This window comes from Argiope bruennichi, chromosome 4, assembly GCF_947563725.1.
Source record: "Argiope bruennichi chromosome 4, qqArgBrue1.1, whole genome shotgun sequence".
In the NCBI taxonomy this organism is placed as follows: Eukaryota; Metazoa; Arthropoda; class Arachnida; order Araneae; family Araneidae; genus Argiope; species Argiope bruennichi.
The window spans coordinates 65,069,385-65,097,230 of record NC_079154.1 but is presented as its reverse complement, the minus strand read 5'-3'; the positions used below and the strand labels follow the sequence as shown (position 1 = coordinate 65,097,230).

Below are 27,846 nucleotides of genomic sequence, written 5' to 3'. Positions count from 1 at the left end.
ACGATGGATACCATGTTGAAAAGTGAAGAATATCTCGATCCACGATGTATTGTAATTCGATATGCTGAATTATGGAAAATATCGAGAAGATACTGTAACAATGTTGTTAGTCATTTTATGCTAACAAAGATAAGGATTATTCTTGAAACGTAACCATTCGAAACTGCATATCACTATAATTTGTGTTATTCTCTGGAAATTTTTTGGAGCTGAGAAAAGTCTAAGCATCTAGTAATACAACTGATTTGTGATTTGTGGATTCTGATACATTACTATAAAATTTTTTATAAAACATCTATCCATGATTTTCTTTAAACCATTCTGATTTTACTGCAGGTGCCATCTATTGTAAATATATAACATTAGAAACAAAGTTTGGAGAAAGTATAATAAAAAAGAAATACGAATTTATTTTCATTTTTTGCAAAACTTACACAAAAGGATTTTAAAATGTGATTGAAATAATAGTTATATTCAATAAAAATGTAAAAATGAAATAGAGGGAAAAATTTCTAATAAAAAATAATGTATTGTACATGACAACATTATTCATATTTGATAGAATCTAAGCAAAGTTAGATACTCTATTGAAGGACAAAAGTAGAATAATAATAATTTTTGTAACAAATAGCCAAAGAATTTTTTAAATTAATGTTAAAAATAACTCGAATGAAATAAAACTAAATCAAATTAGCCCATAAATCATTTTCGAAAAAAAAAAAAAATCTTTAGACATTTTGGAATTTATTATATTATACCGGTACATATTTTAGTACAACAAATTTCTTTTTTTTTTTAGTACATGCAGAAAAACGCTTAGTAAAATAAATCCTGTTTAATGATGTTCAGAATTTGGAAGTAATAAAATAACAAAGAAATTAACGTTCATACTTTACTTTTCTGTACATTGGCAACAAAAAAGTGTTATTATTTTGTTTACTTCGTAGGCGTCAACTTTCGTCTAGCATGTGTTGCTTGACATTTCCTGATCAATTAAATGGAATAAATAATGATAGATTTTATAAAATTTAGACCGTGATTTATTTATTCTTTGTCTATTTAACTTACTGAAAACTTATATAATATTATATTTATGCATAATTTTCTAGGAATTGAAAATTAATTTGGTTTTAGTTTCGAAATCTAAAAAAGAGTTATGAATAAGTCCCAATATACTCCGGTTCGACCCCCACGGGGGTCAAAAGTGAATAAAGATACGGTGTGTAAAATGAATTATTAATTTACAACATGATTACCATAAATATCAGATGTTTAATGCTCTATAAGTTTTTTGTTAAATAAATTGATCATTTGGAATGCTGACTGCTTTGATACATAAACTTATTCTTAATCTTCTCTCTATTATTAATTATTTCCATGCTTTCTTCTCATGAATGTTTTCCAGATACACAATAATACAGTAATGGAATACATAAAAATCGCTTAAATTAAGGATTTTAAAGGACATATTGTTTGCATTTAATGTTTTATGCGAGAAAGATGCTATAAGATGCAAATCAAATCTTGTCAAAATGTCTATGTAGATATCGTATTGCAAGTCTGCGAAACAATGTGATAAATATAATAATTATTGTACATATAATTCTGGTTTTGATTTTGAAAAAATAATTAGTGGAAATTTACCCTCTCAAAATTATATCGGTATGGTTACGAAATTTTAGAAACAGGGTGGTAATTAGAGCATTTTATATTCAAAAATCATCTTTTAAACTATCATAGCCATCTGACTGTAGATCATAATTGTTAGATCTATTCTCAGTAGCTATCATGTCATTTAAGAATATTATGTTAACCTTGTAAAACTGAGTTATTACATGGAAAATTTTTCCATTCCTATGCTGATGAGTTTAATTTTTTCAAAAACCATTAATGCAAGTTATTATAGTTATATTATAAAGATATTAAACTGTTGTATATTGGCTTTAAATGATTAAATATATTTAAATTCCCATATATGTCTGACTCATATTTCAAATAAACATTTCTCTATTTATGTGAAGTAAATATTTCTTCATTCATGTTAATTATTTAGTATTAACTTTTTACATTATATGCTAAAAGTTAAGCTGATATTTCCCACTCTTAATTTATGTAAATTTATCAAATTAATATCAAATTTCATTTGTCTTTATAGAGTGGACGTCTGATGAATATTATTGCAGAATTATCTGTCAGGTAATTATTATTTTAGATTTTTGTCTATTTAAAAAAAAAAAAAAACATTGGAAATTAACATTATATTGAGTAAAACTTGTATATATATATATTAAACAAAGTATTTATGATTTCCAAATCTCAACTATGCAATTTATTTTTTACTTCATATTTAAATTTTATGTGCTGTCTAAATATTGAACTATTTTTGAATTTAAAAATAGCTGAAGTAAGAATGGGGGGGGGTATACCAAATGATTAATAGATATCTTGTGTTTCCATATAGTGAATTTAAAATACAATAATAGAAAACTTTCATAATTATATAGAAATTTAATTGTAAAAAATTGGAGTTTATCGCTTTTGTTAAAATTTTATATTTATTTATCTGGGATAATTAAAATATTGATTATAATATTTAGTACAAAATTATCATTTAAATCTATCATTAAAATCAGCATGTTAATAGAGTTTTGAAAATATTTATTACAATGCAGTAATTAGACAAATTGGAATTTGAATGCTATGTACTTAAAACCAAATTTTTACAGATAATGATTCATATATATATAGTTAAAGGAAAAATGCTTTTATTTCTAAAAATTTTACTGTTTGTGTTTGTTATATCTATATTTCCAAATTTCTCCAATGTTTCATTTTTCTTTTATTTCAGTAAAAACAATGATGACAGGAAAAGGAAAATGCTAGAGCTGAAAAAAGATTTTGATGCTTGTGATAGTAGATTGGTAGAACTGATATCAGGTTTGTTATTTTAAGCATTGATTTTTATGTATTTTAATTTCATTAACTACTTTATGATTTACCAATTTCTTATTTAACTAATTCTCTGAATAAAAATAAATTTTTTTTTCCAGGTCATAGAGAACAGCTATCAATTACTATGGAATCTTTCAGTAAAATATCTGCAAAAATTAACAGTGGGTCAAAAATGTCTAACAATATTTTTTTCTTTTTTTTCTGTGATATTATTTTAATTTAAAAATTACTAACATTTCTAATTTTCAGGTAGTAGACAGGGTTGTCGATTAGTTACAGAGAAACTTACTGCTTGCAAAAAACTTCTAGAATGCAAAAGAGATGAAATTCGGAGGCTTCGTGCAGAATCAGTGGAACATAGAGAAGTTATAAACATGCTCAGGGAGATGTAAGAAAAATATAAAATTTTGACATCAAATTGTTGCTTTTTTTTTGTAGTTTTGTATTTTTAATGATTAAACTCTTTATTTTGATAGCAATGATTTAAACCAAGTTCATGGGAATGTTGAAGCTTATTTGAAGGAAGAGCAATTTTTAAAAGCTACTGAATTACTTGTATCATCATGTATGTATTCATTTTCATTTTTTTTTCTATTTTAATAATGTTTAAAAACTTATTTAAAACTTTGGTTTGAGTTCTATTCAGTTTCTATTCTTTTAAATAGTGTTTAATGGAAGAATATTTAATATTTGCATGTTTTTTGATATTTGATTAAAATTGTCATTGATTGTCCAGATGAAAGAATAATTTGTTATTGAAAAAAAAATATTATTTCATTGAATTTATTTCAGTATGTTAAAATTTATTACTTTCAGTTTTACTGATATGAAAATGTGTTTTATGTTTTCAAATTTCTAAAATCATTTTTTTGACAGTGAATCTTATGAATGGCAAATTGGCTGGTGCAGAAGGTCTAAAGGACTTAAAATCAGAACTTATTACTCTCAGAAAAGTATGTAATCAATATGTTATTGCAGTGTTTATATTATTATCATCTGAAAAAAAAAAAGAAAGAAAAAGATGTACATGGTACTAAAAATCTACATGTTTTTCCAAAAGCATTTTTTTTGTCAGCATTAGTTTTTCTTAAACATGTTTCCCATAATTAATTTAGAATTACTATAATATGCATGCATAATTTTATTATTTTAAACTTTTATATTATAACAGAGCTTCTGATTGCCATTTTTTTGTTTAAAACTTTAAATACTTATTTGTAAAATCTTTTATGTCTTATGTTATCAATCTTATGTCAGTTGTTTTCTGATTGTAATGGGTTTTTTCTTCTTCTTTATATTACTATTATTTAAGATAATTTAGTTTTTAGAGCATTCTGTATGTAAAATGCTGATTTCTTATTTGAAACCTGTTTCCATAATTATTTGTAACTTTAAAACCAGATAGCTATTTATGAAAATCTTTTTACTTTGTAGTTAATGCAAGTATTTTTACATTTTACCTTCCCTTCATAAATGAACAAAGATTTTCATTTCTAAAATGAAAATATTTTCTTATAATTATTCTCAAGAATATAGTTCAAAAGAAAAAAAGTATGCAATTTTGCTTAGAAACTTTATTATTGATTAAATTACAACTAAACTTCTAGTTAGTTTTTAGATTTTAATTGCAATGACAATACTTGTCTAAAAATTATAGCAACATAGAAATTAGAAAATGCTGAATAAAAAAATGTCACAATTTTCTGAAAATATATTTGAAAGATTTATTTGTTGAGAAATAAATGTTTTTTTTTTTTTTTTTGAGAAATAAATTTGTAGAGAAATAAATGTTTTTTTTTGTTTGTTTGTTTCTTTAATAATTTTTAATCTAAATATTTCTAATTAACTAAGAATATTAATATATATTACAACTTAACTAAGAATATTATATTGCAACTAAAAAAAATATGCAAAATATTTCTTTGCAAAAGAATACAGACTTCGGATTCTTTAATGAACATATTTCATTTTCTTTAGATAATGAACGAGGGAATATTGTTTAAATTATCATTAAGATTTCTTTATCCAAAGTATTACCAAAGAGTATTGCAATCCGAATAAAAAAAAGGAAGTTTTGCTGACATATCATTTTTGTTTAGGGCATGGAGGATCAGTGTAGGAAAATGAGAATAAGTAAAATTTGAGTTTTTAGAAAAGATTTATTTCTGTAACAGATAAATTGAAATTATTATATGTATATATTAATTTTCTTAAGATAATACTTATTTAATAATTTTTGTAGCATTATGTTTATTTTTTTAAATGTTTTTATTTGTTGACTTTTTATTTAAAAAAAATTATTATATATGCTAATAGAAATTGCAAGTCTTTATTATTCATATGTATCTGTTTGTATATGTATTCATTTTTCTTAATTAGAAAATACATGAAAAATTGGTACAAGAAATCCATAAGCATCTTTATATGACTCCTGAAAATGTATTTTTGCACAAAACTTCTGAATTTGACATTAAAGCAAAAAGTTATGAAGGTTTGTAATTTATTATTAAATTTGTTTAATGTTCTAATTATTTTAAACTGTAAAAATAAATCAATATATTGATTTTAATTTTATAAATGTAATATTTTTCAGAAACATTTACTCATAATCGACTTGTTATAAAATTGCCAGTAGAGGGCACTTCTTGTGATTTCTCTAAAGATATTAATTATCAGCAAATTGCAATTACATTAAAATGCATTGCATTGCTAGACAGTTTGTCAGAAACTGTTGAGGTAAGTCTATATACTAAATACATGTTAAATTCTCAAAAATCAAAGATTTATTTATTTATTTAGAATTATTAGACTTAAGTAGTATATCTTCCTTAAAGTGCAATATAAATATAAAGATGCAAAGCTTTATATTTATATATCTGTATATAGTAATAAAGATGAATGTTTATGTGTATTGGTGCTCTGTAGGTACAAAATTTGGCAGATATATAATTTGAAAAATAGAAGAGACCTTGGAGAGATTTTTGTGAAATATTTGTTAGATTTTTAATTAATTAAAAATTAAGCACAATTTTGCTATTTTTCCATTATAACACCCAAAAATGTTATTGCACAAAAGAAATTTTTCATAATTTTAAAATTAAAAATATTGAATTTTAATGAAACCAGTTTAAGACTCAAGCAAATTTTTTACTGAATTTTGGCAAATTTAAAAAAATATTTTTTTTTATTTCATATCAACAATAAAATCATGCACTATTGCCTTGAAATCTAAGAAGAATATTTCTTTTTAATATCTCTGTAGTTTATAAGACAAATAAATGAGTGAAGTTACGATAAAGAGAAATTTAAAATATAGATGAATTGCAAATTTATAACACTACTATTATTACATTTTTTATAACACTGCTATTATGAGCTTTATTCTATTAAAAAGGTTCATACATCCAATAAACAAAACAATTAAAATAAATAAAATAATCAAAATAACATGACTTTAATATTAAACTATTTGATAGAATCATGGACATGAAGTTTTAACGAAATGATTTATCTGAAATCCAATATAACCAATATTCCCAGTTAATCAGCTAGAATCATATAAGTTCAAATCAGTGAAAATAGTGCAGTTACATAACTGGTAATTATATAAGTATACTATTTTGTGAAGTAAACTGATTTTTAAATGTTAATTAAGTGCTGTCCTTATTTTATATTCTGCATATATGCATTTTACATTTTTGCTTTATAAAGTTAGATCTACCGTTTCGACAATTTTTAGAAATTATTTAACTTATTTTTTAAAAATATTAAAATAATGATTTTTTTTTTTTTTTTTTTTTTTTTTTGCAAATGGATAAAAAAAAATAAACAAAGATATATATATATATATATATATATATATATATATATATATATATATATATATATATATATATATATATATATATATATATATATATATATATATTTCATGCAAATTTACTGATTTCAAAATTTTTTTAGTAGTTTTCATAAATAACTATATTTATGTATTATAATTATTTTCTCAAAATAGTTTTTTTTTCTTTTTCTATTTAGATTTTGAAAGAGAACTGTTCAAAAGAACTTATGAAAATTGTTCGTAATTCTACTGAAGTTATGTACAATATGATTCCACAAAATTCAACATATGCTTGTGAGATGCAGCCATTATTTTCTGGAGTTTTAAGCAAAAATCAGCCACCACAATTTCTTTTAGATTTACTGAATTCTATTTTAAACCAGTTTCGACAAGTTGCTGTAAATTATTATGCTTTATTAGACAATCTTGAGCGAATTTCAGTGAGTAAGAATTATATTTTCTGTAATTGTTACATTTTTCTTAATCTCACATGTGACTTAATTTAAAATCAAAGCAGAGGGATATATTTCTGCATTTTCTGTTTAAAATTAAGTTAAAAGGAGATGATTAAAGTCCCATTTAATTATTTTTGAGAAAATGAATTTTGTTTTGCTTCCTATTTAATGTCTTGTTAATTTTATATAAATTTTAACTGTTTTTAAAATGTCATATTTTTAATGTGGTTTTAAAAAATTGATTAATCTCTTTACTCATTATTGCCCAACTTAATAAAAAGTATCGATTTAGTAAATTTCTTTGAAATATTATTAAAAAACAGTAATATTAATATATGACTGAAAAGCAAAATTGAATTTTTAATTAAAAAATACCAATAAGTCATTTTAAAGGATTTTTTAAAGTATATATTAAAGCAGTTTTTAAATGCAACAAAAATTATGATTTATTTGAAATTTCTTTTATACCTTAAGAAAAAAAAATTATCACCAGTTTAAAATCTGGCCACTGAATGGTATATGCCAATCGAAAATTACTTAAGAGTGTGGAAATACAGATTGTACATTTTAGATATTTCAAAAAATAAGCTGTGGAATGTAGTTGGTTTAATTATAGAAGTGAAATATAATTGTCTTTTTAATATTATACTGGGTTTTAATGAATTAAACTGTATGCACTTAAAACTTTGATTTATCCTGTTTGATGATACTAGAATTTTCAGTTTAAGAATATATTTAAAAACTAAAAATAGTTAAAATCTGAATTTCAAGAATGATTTTGATAACTTTTCAGGTACTTGGTTTCGTTGCTATAATTTTTATAGTTATTTAAAATATAATTAATTTTTGTAGTTTAAAATTTTGAAATGAAGTTTCTTTAACTCAGACCCATAAATAGAGGAAATTATTTTAGTAATAATTTTCTTTGTGTTTCTTTTATTTCATAATATGTTTTATGATATTTATTCAAAGCTTAGCAACTATAAATTCTCTTACATTTTTTTTTTTACAATAATTCAAATATGTATTTTTTATAGGTGGTTATAAATAAAACAAAAAAAAAGAGTATATTCAGCTAAATTAATACATAATTTTTATTTCAATGGAATATATAAGAAAATGCTATTTAGTTTCTAAAATAGCTACTGATTTCTATTATTTTTTTTTTTTTTTTTTTTTTTTTAAAAGATGACAAAAGCCGCAACTGATGTTCCTCAACAATATGAAATTGCAGATATTTATTCAAAACTGCAAGCCACTGTAAGTATATATTTGTATAATTATAATTTTGTTCATAATATTTACTTAACTTATGTGTGTTAAAATATGCATTTGGATTTTTTTTTTTTGTGCTAATAAATTTTAATAATTATATCTGTTTATTTTATGAAAAGTCCCCAAACTCACTTTTTGTTTTCTGCTGTATTAAATATATCCATTATTTTAACACATGAATGCAGTTATTAAAAAAAGGGTTGTTGAAAAATGATACAAACTTTCTAATTTATCTATTATAAATCATAGCCGTACATTTTTAATTTTCAGTTGTTTAATTTGTATTGGATATCAAAAAGATCTAGAGTTATCTTCAAATATCAAATCATACTTACAATAATATAAAAGAAATGTTTTATTCTTTCATAGTAATGTCTGAACTAGTGTATTAATTTAAAATATAATTTATTTGTTTAGTTAATTTTAAATTCTGTTTTTATTTAAAAATTGCAAATTGTAATTGAATTACTTTTCTATTTGTTGAAGTTAAAGATATTTATCTCCTCTTTTAAATCAGAATGTTAGTTCCTCTCTCGAAATGCAATTAATTATAATTTTGGCAGATTAATTTTTATTTGGCTTTTCTTACTTTCAGGTAGAACTGTTTGTCTCTGATTATCTTGATCTTCATAGTGCTGTTAGTCAAAGGACTACTGCAGCCTTTGCTAAAGTGCCAGCAGCTTTCTCTGATATATCTTCATTTTTCCTCCGTAAAACAGTAACAAGAACAAAAAAGGTAAAAAAAAAACACATCATTTATGTTTGTGCTTTTTATGAATTTCTTATTTGTGTGCGATGAATTATTCTAAAGCTAACAGAATAATTCAGTGTTTATTATAGATCCATTCATAAGTTATAATACCTGTTAAAAATTAATTTATCTGGTAATTTGACCTGAAGTTATTAAAAAAATATCCTGTTGAAAAATTCGCAAATTTGCCTCTCTGGTGTTAATTGAAATTGCTATGAATTGTCATTATTTTATTTTCACTTTGGACTTCTTAGATTGTATATATAATTATGGTTTTATGAAGCTTAAAGTCGGAGTCCCTCCTTTTCAATGTTAAAGGCATATAATTAGGATTGATTAACTTTTAGTCATTTGTATTCACTGTAGTGTATATATTTTCAGTTTCATTGTTTTCTTAATTTAATTTTAGGGCTATGCTCTCTTGATATTGTGAAGTATTTAGTTTGCAATCTATTTATTTCTTATTGGTAGATTTCTGTTTTTGATCTGTCATTTAAGTATCAGAGCAAATCCTAAATGACAGATCAAAAATAAATTTTTATTCTGTTATTCCATTCTTTAGGTTTCTCGAAAAAATTAGCTTTTCTCTTTAATATCTTTTCATCTCAGTTTAAAGTTATTTCATCTATTTCTAAAAATATAATAAAGTTCAAAAATTAGATGTTAATCAAAAATGCATAAATTCAGTGCTTCATTTTTTTTTTTCTTCTATAAAGTAACTTAACATATTTAAATCTATGAAGGTCATTTCAACTGTTTTATAATTATATATCACTACATAAAATGAATGACTATGACAAAATTGTATTCACCACTGGCAAATAAAACTTTATTTCTTTGTGCTGTTCTTATACACAATTCCTTACATCAAAGATCACTTTTTTTTTCACAATAAAAAAAGTGATCTTTTTGTTTTGATATCTTCTGTTGAAATTTTTTTTGTTTTATCTTATTTTAATTTGCTCTAGTGACTGCTTAAAACCAAATTAAGATAAAATAGATTTACTTTTCATTCACTGATTTTGAAATAATTTTTTTTTATAAAAAAATAACAGTTCCAAAAATGGGTAACATTTTTTTTTTTTTTTTTTTGTATTGTGAAATTATTTAAACAGTTACTCAGAAATAGCTTGTTTTTGTGCTTAACCCATCGAGCGTCGGCTGTCCAGCTTAAGAATGTTCTTAAAACGGCCGCAGTCAAAATAAAGGTTGAACACAATTTACTAGAAAAAAAATTGGCAGAACGTTCCTAAACCGGCCTGGTATGTTTTTGCTTTCCCCTGACCATTAACAACAGGGGGTAAACTTTCCCGCGTCTCGACCATCGCCACCCCCTAAACACCGGGGATTTTGAATAGGACTGACTGATCAATCAAGTAATAAATCTGTCGACGCAGGGCAATTGCCATGCGGTTTTTCAACTAAGAAGTTGGTTTTGGCTCTGAGAACTAAGAACTTCTCTTTTAATCTGCAATGTTTGCAGAAAATAGAATTTGTTCAAAAATAAATTTAAAAAAAAATCCGCAGTATGATTTTATAAATTTTTATTAGTAATAGAAAAATTTGTTTAATAAATTATTTAAAAGGAATTATCATTCATCAAATTGCATTACGAATATAATACATTCTTTTTACTGACATTCAGTGAATTTTACTTACGTTTTTTCTAATTTTTAGTTGTAAGCCTTTTACTCGCATATTTGGTATTCGAAATGAAAATAGCATGATTTATAGCTCCCTGATTGAAATAAATTATAAAAAATTATTATTAATTTAAAAATACTACATTCATTTCGGATATAAATCTGTTATAATCTGTTATTGAAAATTATAAATAAAAATTTATAAAAAATTTGTTTATTTTTTGATTTTTGTTTTTCATTTCATTTTTTTAAGTTTTGAAAAATAATAAAACAATCTTTTGTCAATATATAGTAGGTGAATATTTTAATGATAATATGTTGATGAAAATATTATTAACTTGAATATTTTTGACTAATTATCTTATTTTGAAATAATTAAAAAATAAGTTGAAATAATAAATTTTTAAAGTTAATTTTAATGCTAAAATAAGAAAACATAGTGTATCCATTTACTCACGAGGCTTATATCTGATAAAAATCATCATTTCATTCATATTTTTAATAAGTGAATATTTTGAATGTCAATTTCTTATATCATTCCTAATTTTGTCACAAATCTTGGTAAAAATGACTTATAGTCAGTGCAGAAATATTTTCATAAATCCAAGCATTTCTCTGGCGTTAAATATTGCGAAGAATCTTTCTTTCATCTAACTCCATCAATGAAATCAAAATTTCAACTGTACCCATTTTATTAAGTTACAACATTATGATTTTTTATGAAAATTCGTAAATTATCTCGTAGATAATTTACGAAAAATGAGACTTAGCTGCATGTGTCCAACAGTTAAGAATTACCCTTTCAGACTCTTGCTTCCATGCTCTTCATTTCTGAACAATTCAAACGAATTTCACTGGCAATATTTATAAGGTATTTCGCTGCATGTGAATTTCAAAAGGTAGATGCACAATAAAATAAATGAAAAACAATCTAGAGTAAGTAATCATAACTTCAATAACGTTTAAAACCAGTGAGTGAAAATTACGGTTTTTATTTCATTGCAACAATAAAAATACTTGTTACAAATTTTGGCACACTCATTAAAATAAAACAAATTATAGATATTAATGAATCTGTAATTATTTTATTATTTTACCAGTTCCTTATTTTTCCAGTTTGTGCAAGAAGGGCAGAAATTCTTCATTTAAATGATCTTATCCTCCGGTCACAAAAATTGGATGGGAGAAAATTTGCTTAACAATGACATTACATATTAAGAAGGTTGTGCTAAATCAGAAATAATATATATATATAAGTTATTTTATATTTTTAAGAAAAATAGAGATAAGCGTGAATTGTTACATCATAGAATTAATTAGCAAAGACAGGTCGGAGAATCATGTTGGTGTGATAAAGCAGCAAGTTATTGGTGGTCTAGTCACAGATGACTCATCGTGGTCTCATGATGTTAAAATGTTCTCATAATGTTAAATGTCTCATGATGTTCTTATCATCTGTAACTACTTTTTATCAAAGCAAAAGTAATATTCACAAATAGCTTTTTAAAAATCCAAACGCTACTATTTTCGTAAATTATGAATTTTTAAAGCATAGTAAAAATTTTAATTAAAATTTTTCCGTGGTAATTCGAAGAAAAGTAAATTAACTAATTTGACATTTGTATATTAATTTATCGAATTTAAGCATATTTTACATCAATATATTTCATTATGGAAGTGAAATTAAATTGTCTTCATTGTTGCTTCTATCATTTCAACCTAATTTTTTTCCATTGTTGATATCAAGATATGATCCAACTAATTATTTAATGCTGAGTATCTTTCAGTGGTATGCTTTTGTTAAAAATTCTGTTATACTTTAGATAAAGTTCAAGTGCAGAATCAAGCATTGGTGAAACATTTTTAGCTCATTTTTGAAAATTGCTATTAGGATTGCCCTTAGGAAGTGCATTAGAAATAAATTTCCTAAAGGAAGCAATTTTTCTATTGGAAACAATCTTCAGTAGTATCTGATCAATAGCCGAATTTCAACCAGAATATAAACAAATTTAGTAAGAAAACCCACTTGCATTGTATTAGTGAACAGAGAAATCGAATTTTTTATTTTATTTTTTAGTCATTACTTATTATTGAATATATTAAGAAATACGTCTTTAAATCTTCTATGAAAAAAAAACTTTAATGGATATGAAAATCAAAAATAGTAGAGCACACACTTTGTTTGACATAAAATCTAAAACTGATTAAAGAGCAAAGCTTAAAAACTTTTTTTCATAGATTATTGCCATAATACCCACGTTAACTTAATAAAAAGAACACCGCTTTCAGGAGTGATGAATTAATCTTTTGAATCCAAGACTCATAAATTTCAAGAATGGTAAAGATTAAAAGAAATACTCAAAACCTCTTTCAAGAATTAATTCTTGTCTTGCTGAATGCCTAGCAAGGGAAAATATCCTCCCTTTCAATGCAAGATTCGTATTAAAAGTACTTCTATTGTACAATCTGCCTGGCGCATGTTCTATATAACCCATTTTGAGACACTAATTTTCCTTGAATAGGCTGTTGTTCACCAGATGTAACACTTCTCTTTGTAATGTAACTTGGGCAACTTTAAGCACTAAACCTACCGACATTTTACTGCTTGATTTGATCGTAAAACTTCTTTTAACAATGCGAACAAGCCGAAAAACTACTTTCACATAGAGAAACACATGGATTTTCTTACCGAATACTAGCAATTGAAAGGAACCGAGATCCATAGATAAAAAAAGTTCTGAATCCACAGCCTTGTGATACGTTCAAACAGTTAGAAATCGTATCAGCCTTTAATGCATTTATTTAATTTCATTAAATAGTTAATGCTGTTTTATTGCAAAGCAATATTATACACATCATCCAATTTTGAAGAATATAAATAAATGTTTTCCATTTATTAAATATATTTTCTTTCTTTCATATGCCAAACTTTTTTTAATAGTCCTTATTATTACCAAGTAATTTTTTTCATTTACGCTTTTCGCAGCCCGTCACAAGACACAACTCTTCCTCCCATTTGAATGTGCTTTGATTTTTTTATAGAGATTTTAAATATATATTTATAATATAATTATATATTTTAAAGATATAATTTCTAAAAAAATATTTTTTATATTTATAAAAAAAGCGGTTTTTTTTATAACCTGAGCCCTCTCCCCCCCCCCCAAAAAAAACGAAAAACAAATATGATTTGCAAAAACCAGTGAACAACGCTTGTATTTAAATAGTGAAATAAAAAATAATATTAAGCAGTATAAGAGAATAATAGTAACTACAATTATCAAGATACTTTAAATAAAAACGTCTATAAAAAAAATTAAAAACGCTTTTACTAAAAACTCATTCTAAACAGTAAAAAATAAATAATTAGATCCAAAAATTTTCAAATTTGCCTTTCATTACGTATTAAATGCTTGGCCAAAATCTATATACAAAGCTTAAACAATAGTTAAAATTACATTTATAAATAAATATTTGTCTCGCTTAATAATTGGGATGAAAATAAATTTAAAAATTTTATATAAGGATTTGTTTTTTTATATTTTACAGCATTTTAATAAAAGTATTATTAAAAGTTCAAACGTACTTTTTTGCGAACTAATCACAATCATTAACTGTTATACATGATTATGACATGTAAATATGAGGGATTCCCTACCTTTAATAAGTATAATAGTTTTCATTTGGATATTAAATTTGTGGCGAAATAATGAAATATCCAAATCAGAAATGAAGTATACAGCTCATATCACCAATCGATCCTGCAATCGCGAATTCTTACGAAAAGCGTTATTTCCCCTTTTCGGGAGTTCGTTCCCCTAATTGGAGGGACCACCCAAATTCTAACTGTCAGCGAAAACCACAAAATGACCTTAACAAGCAGATGACCCACCCCGTTTATTGCATTTAAGGGGGAAAGCATTGACGACTTTCTACGTTGGAGCCGGGTTAATAGCAGTTTGCGGAAAGCAACTTCCTACGTTCCAGCCGGGTTCAAAACAGTTTTCGGAAAGCAACTTCCTACGTTCCAGCCGGTATTCAAGAGACACGTTGGAGCGACTTTCTACGTTCCAGCCGGTTGAAGGGTTAATATATCACATGTAAACGAAATATGTTATGAGTAAATAAAATTATTTGGGTTGAGATGAGATTTGTAATGAGATGAAATTTTGCAGTTTATTTGCAGAATTACTATTACTGTAATAGTTAATTTTATTTTGATTAAATAAAAGTAAAATAGATTAAAAATGAAAAGGAAACTTCTGATATAAATTGAAGCAGTTTCTAAATATAAGACCCTATTTTTTAGCATTTTGCATTACTCTTTTTTTAATGAATAGTCAATACAGTATTGTGTTAAATGCAGATGAGAAAATTTAACACTTTTTTTCTTTAATCAGTGTACATTTAAAAAAATTTTATTCTGTTATGAAACATTTTTCCTGAAACACTTTTTTTCTTTTATCATATATTTTTCCTTAACCTGCATTTTCATTGCTATCTTACATGATGTAATTTTTCTTTATAGCAATCATTGTTCAAGTTTGATAGTTCCTCTCATGCAATCAATAAAAAGACATATTTACAGGAACAAAAAGATTCTATGAAGGAGAAGGTATGCACTTCAATTCAAAATGTGCCTTTTTATTAGTTTATTCATTTCAATATGTTTCATATTTTTCCCTTGCATTAACATATATGAAATAGATAAAAGTTTATTGGTTAAATATTGTATTTGATTGTAAAATGTTTGTGTTAAAATATTGAGCAAAATAATATGTTTTGAAATTGAAAAACTTAAATTTAATCACATTTTTATAAATATTTTGTGTACAAAAAAAGTAAAATTTTAAAAAATATCTTAAATTTTTTTTGTATTTAAATATTAAATATTTCATATATATTTTCAAGAATATATTATTTATTAGTCATTGAATTTCTAAATAAATAATCAAATAGTTATTCAGTATAAATAGGAATTAATAAAGTTGTTAAACAAGTTATATGACAAGAATATAAATAAATTTCAGACATTTGCTAAAATGCAGTTTAGATTCTGAGTTCCAAGTGTGTGTATTAATTTAAATTTACTGCTAAATATAGTATTTATGCTTCCTATGACTTAAAGATTGTTTATAAGTACTAATTTAATTTAGTTTCTAAGTACTAATTTAAAGATTGTTAATAAGTACATATTTGTTTCAGCCTGTGCCTTTTTTATGATAACATACAAATTTTCATAACAAATCATGTTTAATATTATATTGGTGTCAAGAATTCATTTATCATAAAAGTATTGTTTTTTTTTTTTTTTTTTTTCAAATTTTTTTTAATGAGTACTTGATAAAAGAAGATTTATAATGATTACTATACGGTTCTAGAAATTCTTTTTAATTTTGTTTAGAAGTAATCAAGCTTTTATTTTTATTTTTATTGTTTTTCTACAAATATATTATGAATATGTATATTATTTTTGTTTAAATTTATGTTGGTAAAAATGTCTGATAGGGCGAATTGGATTCTGTTGAAGTTGGAGATAGGCAAATTTTGGTGTGCCAACCTACAGCAAAAAATATCACATGTAATTATTTTTTTATATCAGTCATGTTTTATAATTCAATAATACATGTGCATAGATGTGAATAAATCAACATTTATTTTATAATTTTCAGTAATTTACAAAACTCTTCGGAAGTTCATTGCTGATATTGAAGTGGCTCTTCAATTAGAATCCGGGTGTGTATAAATTTCTAGTAGAATTCACATTTTTATTCCTTTTGATAATACTGAAATCAGATATTATATTATTTTTAGATGAATTACATAGAAACATAAGTTTATCTTAACCAAAATGAAAGTTTTATATTACAATTTGTAGAAATCAAAATATTTTTTAATTCTTTTTTAAAAATAATACTATTTCATATTTATTTTTTAAATCTAAAATATTTTAGATTTAGTATGAATTTATATAAAAACTAGCATGTTATAAATTTAGAAATAGTTAAAATTTTAAAGCTCACTAAATAGTTTTAATTTCTTTGGCCATGGGAAAATTTATAAAATTCAACTTAATTTATATTAAAATTAATAAATTGTTAGAAGTATTTAAATTATTAATCATCCATTCATTTTACTGGCTTCTGTTTGCATATTGATTGTTTTAATTATACCTATTATATTTTAATTGTTTTCATAAAAAGAAAACCATTGAAATGAGATCTAATTATTATGTGGAGAACTCAGCATTATCTGTTTATTTGAAATATATCAAGATAAATAGTCATGTTATCCTGTGCAAGGGTAATGGAGCTATCCTGTGCAAGAGTATTCTCCAATCTTGAGAAAGTATCTCATTTAAGGTTCCTTTTGAATTGTTGATATTACAACATTTCTATTGTAAATTCAAGAAAAGTTCCAATTATTTGAAATGTTAGAAAACCGCATTATTTTTTAATCTACAAAGAGTTCACGTGATGTTTCCTTGTCGAACAAGGACTGTTACTTACCCAGTAATTGTAAATAGATAGATAATTGATTTTTATTGTTTTTAAAATATATTAATGTACAAAATTGTAATAGGAAAAGCATGAGATGTTATTTTATAGATTAATTTGAATCACGTTACTTTCAATTATTAATAAAATTTTGCAGTTGTGTTAATTAATTTGAGGTATGAAACATTTATATATGCTATTGATTTTTTTATGTCATATTTAATGAAAGATTTTTGTTTTATTTTTGGAAGGGAGAAAGAAATTTTTTAAATCATAAACTGTCACCAATTTGATATTCATGTTTATTTTTTAAAGATTATTTATTTTCTCTAATTAGAAATTGCACTTTACATTCCTTTCTTATTGATTGCGTAAAAGTGTTTTTGGACCAAGTAAGCATTGAAGTGAACAAACTTTTGGAAAGAATCACAACTAGTAAGTTATTTCAGAATATTTTGAGTCTTTAAATATCTTATTATTTTGCTTATCGACTATGTGTTCTAATTTGCAATATTTATTTCAAGGCCTTGAAACATGGCAACCTGTGACAGATCCTGAAGAATTGAAATTATCTGAAGCCAAAACATCTATCTTAAAAGTATGTAATTTCAGTCTTATTATACCTTCCCATTAAAAGTTATAACAATTCTTGGTTTTCTTTATATACTGCTTTAATCTGATTCTCAATTCACTTTCACTCTCCTTCTTTCTAGAGCACACTAGCTTTGAATTCTTGTTTAATGGAAATGGAAGAATATGTAAATGCCTTACCAGATTATTCAAGCTATTTTTTGCAGTTGATATGTCATGTTTTGCAGTCATATAAAGATCTATCATATGGAGCATATAAAAGTAAAACTATTTTTACTGTACAAAAATTTTGGCAATATTTAAAAATGGAATTTTAAGAATAAATTTTATATCAATATATATGATTAATAGTTTTCTGCATAACTTTGCATTATTTAAAACTGCTGAGAAGTTTTCCAAGTTTCATGGTGCATTGAAAAATGTGAATGTTTTGCTCTTTATAACTTATTTATAAGATTTTAATGTAAATTATTAAAACTTTTTTCTTAAAAATATTTTTTTTAATATATACAGTATGATTCAATTTTGCGGACAAATTTGCAATCATAGTAGTTTTAGCAGGAGAGCTCAGTACTACCTAGCATTACCAGATTTTTATTGAAAACATATAAATTATGTATTAAATTAAACTTGCTAAATTAAAAAAAAATAATTGTTACTAAAAATTAGTTACAAATTTCATTTGTATACTCTTATCTCCTTAATTTATGTTTAAATTTTTGTGACACGAATACTTGCACATGATGTTGCTACTCGTAAAATTTCTAAGCAAAATTGATTTATTTTGATATGTTTAAATTACCTTTAAGATTTGCCAGAATTCTTTGAAATCACCCTGTATAATTTGTATTAAAAATGAAGCACTGATTCAAAGTAAAGTGTCAAGAGATTTGAAAATGGAAGAGTTTGAAATATATGATTAAATAATTTAATGTATTCAAGTAAATCTTTTCATAAAAACTTTTCCTTGAAGGTCTAATTTATCCTGACTCAGAGGATCAGCGAATTTTCAGTTTAACTTGGACTAGAGATGAAGATATTAGCCGACTTTTGAGGTAGATTGTCTTTAGAATGATTTTTTTTTCTCTTGAAGTTGAAGCTTCTGTTGCATTTTATTGATGCTTTATTAATTTTGATGTTTCATGAATTTATTGCATAGATATTTTTATATGTGAAATTTATTTTAGGTCACTTCCAAACTGGACAACATTGAAAGTCAATGATGATTCTACTGTTGAAGGAGAACATAATTTTGAAGAATCACCAGAAGAAATAAGATTTAGGAACAAAGAAGAATCAGAATTGCTCATTCGTAATTTATCATCTGCTAAAGATTCAATCTCTATTAATGAAATTATTTCTGATCATAGTAAATTGCGAAATTTGGCATTGATGCATGAAAGCATGGTAAATAGTTTAATTTTAAATTCAATATTTGAAATTTTTTTTATATATTTACTATTATATTCATATGGTATAATTTTTTTAATATAGGAATGGTTCTCTTCACGCATACTAGCCTTTGCTCAGAGATTACCTGATGTTCAAGGAAGTGTAAGATCTTTATTGCCTGATAAAGCAAATGTAAATATTTTTGAATACTGTATAATTTGACTTATTTATATTCTTTTTTATCTTTTTTTTAAATGATAAGTAACTGAAATAAATATTTTAAGGTTCATATGCTTTTATTTATTCATATGCTGTAGCAAATTATTACTACAAGGTTATATATCAAAATTGTCTAAATATTAAGATGGAAGATTCTATATATTTGTAGATTATAAATGTAATGGTGATTTTTTTAACACGGTCTAATTGCTAATTGTAGAAATCAATCTAGCTTAAATTTTTTTCAAAAGTTTATAAAATTTAGAATTCATTTTCGAATGAACAAAAAAAAAAAAAAAAAAACCCTGCTGGCTTAGGCTAAAAAAATAACATCTATGTCTACCTCAAAAGGGTGAAAAACTCTTCTGTTTCTGAATTTGTGATTTACTTCGAAAACAGAATAAAGAGCAGTGATAAAAAAAGATTTTCTTCTTTAAATTTGGTGTCTCATTTCTTCAGCCATCTTTCTTACTTACAGGCATATTCTCTCCACAGTAATTAATTTCAAAATTTATTCAAGTTGAATGTCAACAATTCTCTGTCACAATAGAAATTTATTTTCTTTTTTTAAATGAAGATAATTGTATAATTAAGAACTTTATATTTTTATAATTTTTTTAATTATATATTTTTTTAATATATACTGTTATATTTTTTGAGTTGTGAAGATATTTGATGGAGACTGTGCTTGACACCTTATATCTACAAACTTCTTATGAAAAAAACAACAGTTATTAAACTTACTTCTTTTTTAATGAAACATTGAAAGACACAACAGTATTCTTTAATTTTGAATTCAAATATTAATGTTCTTTATTCTGTAATTTAACACTTAAATTTATATAATTGCATTTTGTGTATTATATATGATCTGAAATGTGCAGTTGATGATCAGCATTATTTAACATTAAGTTTTTAAATATTTCCATTTGGAAAATTTTGAAATTTATCTTTACTTTTGGGGGATAAAAAATTGTTATGCATAATAAAGAAACAGTTTTTAAAAAAAACCTTTATAAGAATCATTTGAATAGAAATTTAACAACGACTAAATTTACGAATTTATAACGACTGGTTGCAATGCAAACTAGTGCAAGAGGTTTTTTAGATTTTCTTTTTTTGAAAATTTTCATGAAGTTATGTAGTAACTTGAAAGTGATAATGTAAATGACTTGAAAAGTTACATTTGCTCAATTATTTTATTGAATCTAAAAAGTTCACGAGTTGTCCGGATTTTTGTGATTCTCAAAAGTTATATATTTATACTCCACAGTTTAAGAAGCCATGACTTGTGCTATAAAAGTACTTAATTTTCAGGGAAAAAAAAGGGCTTTATAAAAATAGTATATTTTTTATGTTCAATTACTCAAATGAGATGAAGAAAAGATATAACTTGCTAATATAATCTTGGTGATATAGAAGTAATTTCAATTTTTGTTTCTTAGAATAAGCAAACAACAAGTTTCTCTTGAAAAAAAAGATGGAAAACTAAAGTATACATAATAGCATTTAAATGTATTGTTGCAAGATTTTTTTTGGTAAACATCTGTTTAGAGTCTGTTAAAAAATGTTTAATCTCTTCTATGAAATGTATACCAAAGTGTGTATTTATAAATATGACTTGTTTTTATTTCTATTTAAATTGATTTAACAATCTTGAATGTTTTATTAGCTTGTTTGTTGTACTGTAATTAATATTAGAAATACCAGTTATAATAATCAGAAAATTTAAAGCTATTTTTGTGTTGCAAGGCATTTTCTGTAATTATCGATAATTTCAAATTTTAGGATGAAGGTGATATGGAGATATCTGTTGGAATGTCAACAAAAGTGTAAGTTTTATATAAAATCATTTTCATATCAATATATTTTATAATATAAATGTACCAGCTATCTGTCAGATGACTATTTTCCAATGGTACTTTCAGTACTATTTCAGTTTATGTCCAACTTTCAGTATATTGAAGAAATGCTGATATGTTTAGCATTAAAAGTGTGTTATCGATTCTTGAATTTAAAAAAGTAAATATTGTAAATTATGATATGTGGGGTTTGCTTTTATATTAAAAAATAAATGATAACAACCAGCAAATCACTAATTTATAAATATTAAAATATCTTATTAATTTTAGTGCAATTCTTTATTAAAATGCTCTTATCTAAAGAAAATATTGTTCATGTGTTTTAAATTTATTAATAGGAACATATTCAGTTTCCATTGCTAAAACTGTGTGTCAGTGTGTCAGGGAAGGCTGTGTCAGTTTTTCTAATACATATATATATATATATATATTTGTAAATATAATATATTTTTGAATTAATATTATTTAAAAACAAAAGTATTGCTATATATTTTTGTTTGTGAAAATTATAATGTATTGTTTTCCAAATCTGAAATTTAAAAGCCGATCAAAAAACATTTTGAAGTTAATATTAGTATTTATTTGCAATTTTATACTGTAAACCAATCCCCATAACAATTTCACTTAATATCCAGTACAGAGTTTTGAATTTGATGTTTTTTAGTTTGTTTATGTAATGATATTTTAAAATCTGTAACTAATTTCCTAATTTTTGGCTTAATTTGACACATATTAACTTCATTCTAGAAGGTTCTCTTATTTTCCGATCTCATTCCACTTTTTCTGTTTAATTAATTCAACAGAAGCTTTGTAAAAATGCTTAAATCTGCATTTTCACACACTATGAGTGAAGGGATAAAAAAATTGGCGAGCTAGCACATTCTTTTGAATGATCCCTATAATTCCGTTACCAAAATTGACACGTGTAAAGAAATCTGTATCAGAATCTAACAGTATATAAGCAATGGGAAAAATATTTTCCCTCTCCTTTTACGCTCTTCTGCTTTTGTGTCACGCTGTGAACGGACACTAGTCCAACAACACTTCTTGTACATAAAGTATGCCTCCCAGAATGAAATAAAACGAAATTAAAAATTCGAGAGTGTCTTCTCTGTCTTTGTTAATGAAACTGTCTTCAAAAAATTATGTTATATATATATATATATATATATATATATACACACACACACACACACTGTGTCTCAGATAGCAATTATATAACAAACAAAAATTATATAGCTAAGAGTCAATAAGTTTCATTATACAACAGCATTCATTTTGTTGGTCATCAGTAATTCTAAAAAAAATAGGAAAATCGCACATTTAAAACTGTGCTCAAGTTAAAAAAAACTATTTTGATTTGTTATACAAGAAGTATATACAAATGGTAGGATCACAGTTTTTTGTACAAGCCAGGTTTCAGAAAACTATTAAAACAATCCATTTACATTATATATTTAAAATTACTAATTAAATACTACCTGTTATCTATAATTGTGTGTTAGTATTGTCTTGCTTGTGGGCTTTTGGTGCATAAGAGGAATAGTAGATTGAATTTAAAATAGGCCAATTGAATGATGGCTTGCAAGGGGTCAGAAAAAAAAAGTGTGATGATAAAATTGTATTCTTATCAATATTGAAGATGATAAAAATGGTTCTTATGTGTAATTAAAAGTTTTCCCTGTTATTTTCATTGGGAATAAAAGCATTTTACTTGTTTGCATTCAACTTTATCAATTAATTAATGAAAAATTCTCAATTAAGTTAAATTATTAGGGATTTTAATTAAAAAAATTTTACTTTGTATAATATTGCATCAATTGAATTTAAGCTATTATTTTATTTTAAAGATTCTAGAATTAATGATTCTTTTTATTGTTTGTCTTCAGATCTCTAAAGAAATTAGCTGAAGATTTTGAGGATCTTGCAGATACTTGTCTTCTTGTTATTCATTTGGAAATCCGTGCCCATTGTTTCTATTACCTCCTGCAGCTTTCCAAACAAGTATTTTTTTTAAAGTTTTGTTCATTTTTTTTATGTATTTTATAACACAAGAATTTTAAATAACATTTTAATTCTGAAGTACTGGATGAAAATATCCATCCATTCTAACTCAAATTTACAAATTAATACAATTATTAGCTGATTTTATCTAGTAGCCTGTCCAAAACTTTTCCTTGAATCTTCTCGTAATAATGTTTTTAAGGTAGAAAGGAAATAAAGAAAATTTATTTTTAAAAATTTGCTTGTTTTGAATTTTTTTAGTTATTTATTTTAATTCATTCTGACCTTTGAAATATGTAAATATAATTTTTCTTATAAATTTATTTAATTATTTTCAGTTTAAAGACAGTAAGCTGTCGTGAAAAAAATAAATTAATATTTAAATAATGCATGCGAACTATATATATTTCTTATTGCTTGAGAAAAATCAGGTACATGAATTTAAATAAAAAATAAATTTAACAAGATAATGTATAAATTGTAATGGAAATTTGATTTCTGCTTTAAACATGCCTGTACATTTTCTCACGATTAAAAAAATTATTTTAACTTTATTTAAGCTTATACATTTTTTTCAATGTTGAAATGGAAATGAATCATGGAAATTTGTTTCGTGTTTTTCCCCTTTCTTAAGTATGAAATAATAATGACATGTACTCATTTTTGTAGTTTTTCAAAAATAATTGTATTTGGTCTTTCATTTATTAATATTCTAAAAATATGCTACTTAGAAAAAACTGAGATCTTATTAAGGAATTTTTGTTTAACCATTATTATCGAGTAATTGGTTAGTAATTATTTAGCATAGATGCATTAGTAATATTTATAACTAAAATAACATTCACAATAATTTTTTATTACATTTTTTTATTTTTGTTTTTTGGTGAATCTCTGCAACTTTCTTTGAAATGCTATATTTTATTCAATTCTTTAAAATTCTATGTTGAAATTCTTTTCTTTACTCTTTTAATAGGGATCTTATGTCAGTCGAAAGGATGATGAAGAACCTGAACCAGAAATATTGAAACTGAATGCTGACTTAACTAAAATTGATGAATCTCTCAGTCCAATTTTACAGTTGAAAAAAATGAGGTTATTCTTCATAATTATTTTTCTTACTTTTTTACTTACATAATTTAAGATTTTGATTTTTTGTTTGATTTAATGTTTTTATTACATCATAATTTTAAATTTTGTATGGTATATTTAAATACAGTACATTAATAAATTAAAATGAATTCTGTTGACCATTAAAATATTTTATTAAAGAAAGTAAAAATCCTTGAAAATTAATTCTGTATAAACCTTTGGTGATTAAATCATATGATGCTTAATGTTTTTGATTACAAATAATGCAACATTTTTTTTCTTGTAGATATAAAATTGCTTATATGAAAAATTAAATAATAATATAATTTTAATTTTTTTGTAGACCATAGTTTTTTTAAATGAAATTTAGGTATTATTTGTGAAATTTGTGTGAAACATAATATATCTAAATCAAATTTTCTGTTTTGGAAAAAAAAAATTAATTAACTTAAACAGAACTTTATGGTTGTATTTTTTCTTTTTAAAAAAATAGATAATAAAATGTTTATACTGATATTATTTTTATGTAAAAGAAAATCCTTGAAATGAAAAAAATTAAACTAATAAACATAGTAAATAATAAAAATTTAGCAAAAAAAAAAAAAAAAAAACCCCGCTGTGTTGGATAATTCTGTTTTTTTTTTAAATATTTAACTGTGATTTTTAAAAAATTTTTGTACTGTATGTTTTTTTTTTTTTTTTTTTTAATTTTCATTTGAACAATTCAGCAATAGTTTATTGCTCAATTTGAATATTGATTTGTTTGGTCTTCAAATATGTTTAATTTCAATAATTTCTATTTATGTGTTAATTTAATTTTTTTAGATATGTCTTTGAAGGACTTGGAGAATTGCTATCAACTATATTAATCAATAGTATTAACAACATGAAGAAGATAAATGAAAATAAAGTGAAAAAAATGTAATTTTTTTTTCTCATTTTGGCATTTTTTCTGTAATATATATGTTTATTTAACTATATTTTATTTCAAGACAAATTTATGTTTTGATATTCTAGTTCATCATTCAAATGAAATATTTTCATTCCAGGGGACGTAATATTTTTGCTATTCAACAAAATTTGGCTGGTATAACAATGACAAGGGAAGTAGCTTTAGACAGAGCCAGGCAATTCTTTGAATTATTGAATCATAATTATGAGGTTTGTGTATTATTTTTAAAAAAATATTTACACCTTTTTATAGAGTATTCTATGCATTTTGTAAGGAAGGGAGGGGTATGTGTTCTTTAGGGAAAATGTAATAACAAAACTTTGTTATTTGCATTATGCTGTAAATTACCCACTATAATTCTGACATTTTCTATATATAATCAACTCTGATGTCTTCCATATCTAATCAGTTTTTCTACAATGATAGAATTATATAGTTACGTTTATTCATATTTTAAATGGAATTTATATTAAAAAAATTCTTTAGAAATAGAAATTCTTTTCTATTAAATTATTTAAAATATTTTATTCCATTGGCAATATAAAAATTATTGATGGATTTAGTATTTGATTTTTATGGTGTGGAATGGAATTTAATATCTGGTTTTTTAAATAAAGTTTTGCTATTAATTCTTTATAAGAATATCAAAATTCTATTAATTTCTGTTTTTCTAATTATTTCCATTATTAAATCAATTTAGAGTTGAATTGATAAAAGTTAAGATAGTTAAGTTAAATGATTTATATTAATAACTTATTCTAAAATTGTAAGTGAATTGAGAAAATAATCTTAAATTAATTGTAAATGTAAATGAGAAGGAACATATAATGCTTAGTGAAAAAATTGCATAATTATTTTTTATGATCAATAACAGTAAAGTGATTGCAAGTTTAGTGTTATTTTAATATTAAATTTTTCTGTCTTATGTTTCTAAAGGTTGTTCCCAAAGAATCATAGTGAATTATGTTTTTATTTTAAAATATAAGTTATAAAGTGTAATGGTCTTTCCCTCATTTATTAAAATGTACTTAATTTATTTGTATATGTTGATTTTGTATGCAAAACAATGTCTTATAAAATACCAATAATACATATAAATTAAAGAAATGAAGTTCATTTTGCAGTTGTTCCTTAAAAGTGTTGGGTACATTAGATATGATTACTAATCATGGAAATAGAGAATAGCACAGCTTTGAATAGTATTTATTTAAAGGAGAATTGATATTAGTTCCCAAAATGAGAAGAGATTTTTATTTATTTATTTATTTACAACTGAAACACTGGGTGAATTAATTTTTAAATGTAAGAATTAAATAAAACAGCTATGAATGAATCTGCGATAATAAATAATAAAATAATTTATCTTATATATCATTTAATGTTTTGGAAATTTTTATGATTTGAAATGTAATCAATATTGAAACTATTTTGTTAATGAAATGTTGTTAGATGAAAACTTGAAACTATTTCATTTATTTTATTTCTTAATTTTAATTAAAATTTAACTTGATACCTGTTTTAATTGAACCTCTGTAAAATATTTCAGAAATAACTATATTTTTTGTGAGACATAAGGGTTCTTTTAAGCTGAGTCTTCTAATTTTGAATCATGATTTGTTGAAAAGATGGCACTTAAACGGGCACTTTTCCATTTTTTATGCTAACAATAGAATCCATGATGGATTTCTCATGTGCCAGGCTTTTATAAATTGTAACTGTTTAGCAGAATTACTGCCACAAAGTCACTGTAGTCTCATGAAATAAAATAATTATTTTAAATTTTATGCTACATTTCCAATATTAAATAAATTACATAATTATTTTTAATTATTTTCCTTTTTAGGAGATCTTAAACCAGATTGTGGAAAAAGGACCTCAGTTTCAAGAACATGAATATTCTGCTCTTATTCAATTGATACATAATAACCGAGAAGGAATTTATGAGCAAGAACCAGTATCTGTTTATTTGGAAAAGCTGCGTCAAATTTTGGATGAAGTTCCTGTCTCTGTTTAAACATTCTACCATTCATTCACTTATTGTTCCAAACAAAATATGGGACCATATGTGCATGTCTGTTATAGATTTTCTTTTACTTCTTTTCAAAGTGAATAAATATTATTTTACAAGTTCTGTACATGGAAGAATGTGATTCTAATGTTGTAAATGAATTATTCATTGTTTTTGGAATCATGTAGCATTTTATAATATGTTTATTCATTTTGTGGCAATGCTGAGAATTATTATTTAATAGGTTTATTTATATCAGACAGTTATTTATCTGAAAATACATTTTTATAATAAAGAGATTAATTTTTATATTCA

The 27,846-nt window shown here is 24.0% G+C and overlaps 1 protein-coding gene across 1 annotated transcript; it reads left to right on the top strand.

The window, feature by feature from the left end:
- Positions 1–954: 954 nt before the first annotated feature.
- On the top strand, positions 955–27,846 carry LOC129966794 (exocyst complex component 4-like). The gene is made up of 27 exons (XM_056081358.1): positions 955–1,219; positions 2,156–2,196; positions 2,849–2,937; positions 3,051–3,113; positions 3,202–3,340; positions 3,429–3,517; positions 3,829–3,905; positions 5,332–5,443; positions 5,546–5,688; positions 6,991–7,233; positions 8,437–8,508; positions 9,119–9,259; positions 15,446–15,532; positions 16,426–16,498; positions 16,590–16,653; positions 17,752–17,849; positions 17,939–18,012; positions 18,128–18,266; positions 18,979–19,060; positions 19,193–19,412; positions 19,500–19,589; positions 21,405–21,448; positions 23,368–23,482; positions 24,456–24,574; positions 25,397–25,492; positions 25,621–25,732; positions 27,367–27,846. Exons 1-27 carry the CDS (start codon positions 1,157–1,159, stop codon positions 27,535–27,537), a joined length of 2,856 nt encoding a protein of 951 aa, XP_055937333.1. The 5' UTR covers positions 955–1,156; the 3' UTR covers positions 27,538–27,846.

Coding starts and splice junctions, on each gene's coding strand:
- LOC129966794 (XM_056081358.1), top strand. CDS start 1,157: ATGAATAAGTCCCAATATACTCCGGTTCGACCCCCACGGGGGTCAAAA. Junction 5,444..5,545: donor TAAAGCAAAAAGTTATGAAG/GTTTGTAATTTA, acceptor AATATTTTTCAG/AAACATTTACTCATAATCGA. Junction 24,575..25,396: donor TTACAGTTGAAAAAAATGAG/GTTATTCTTCAT, acceptor TAATTTTTTTAG/ATATGTCTTTGAAGGACTTG.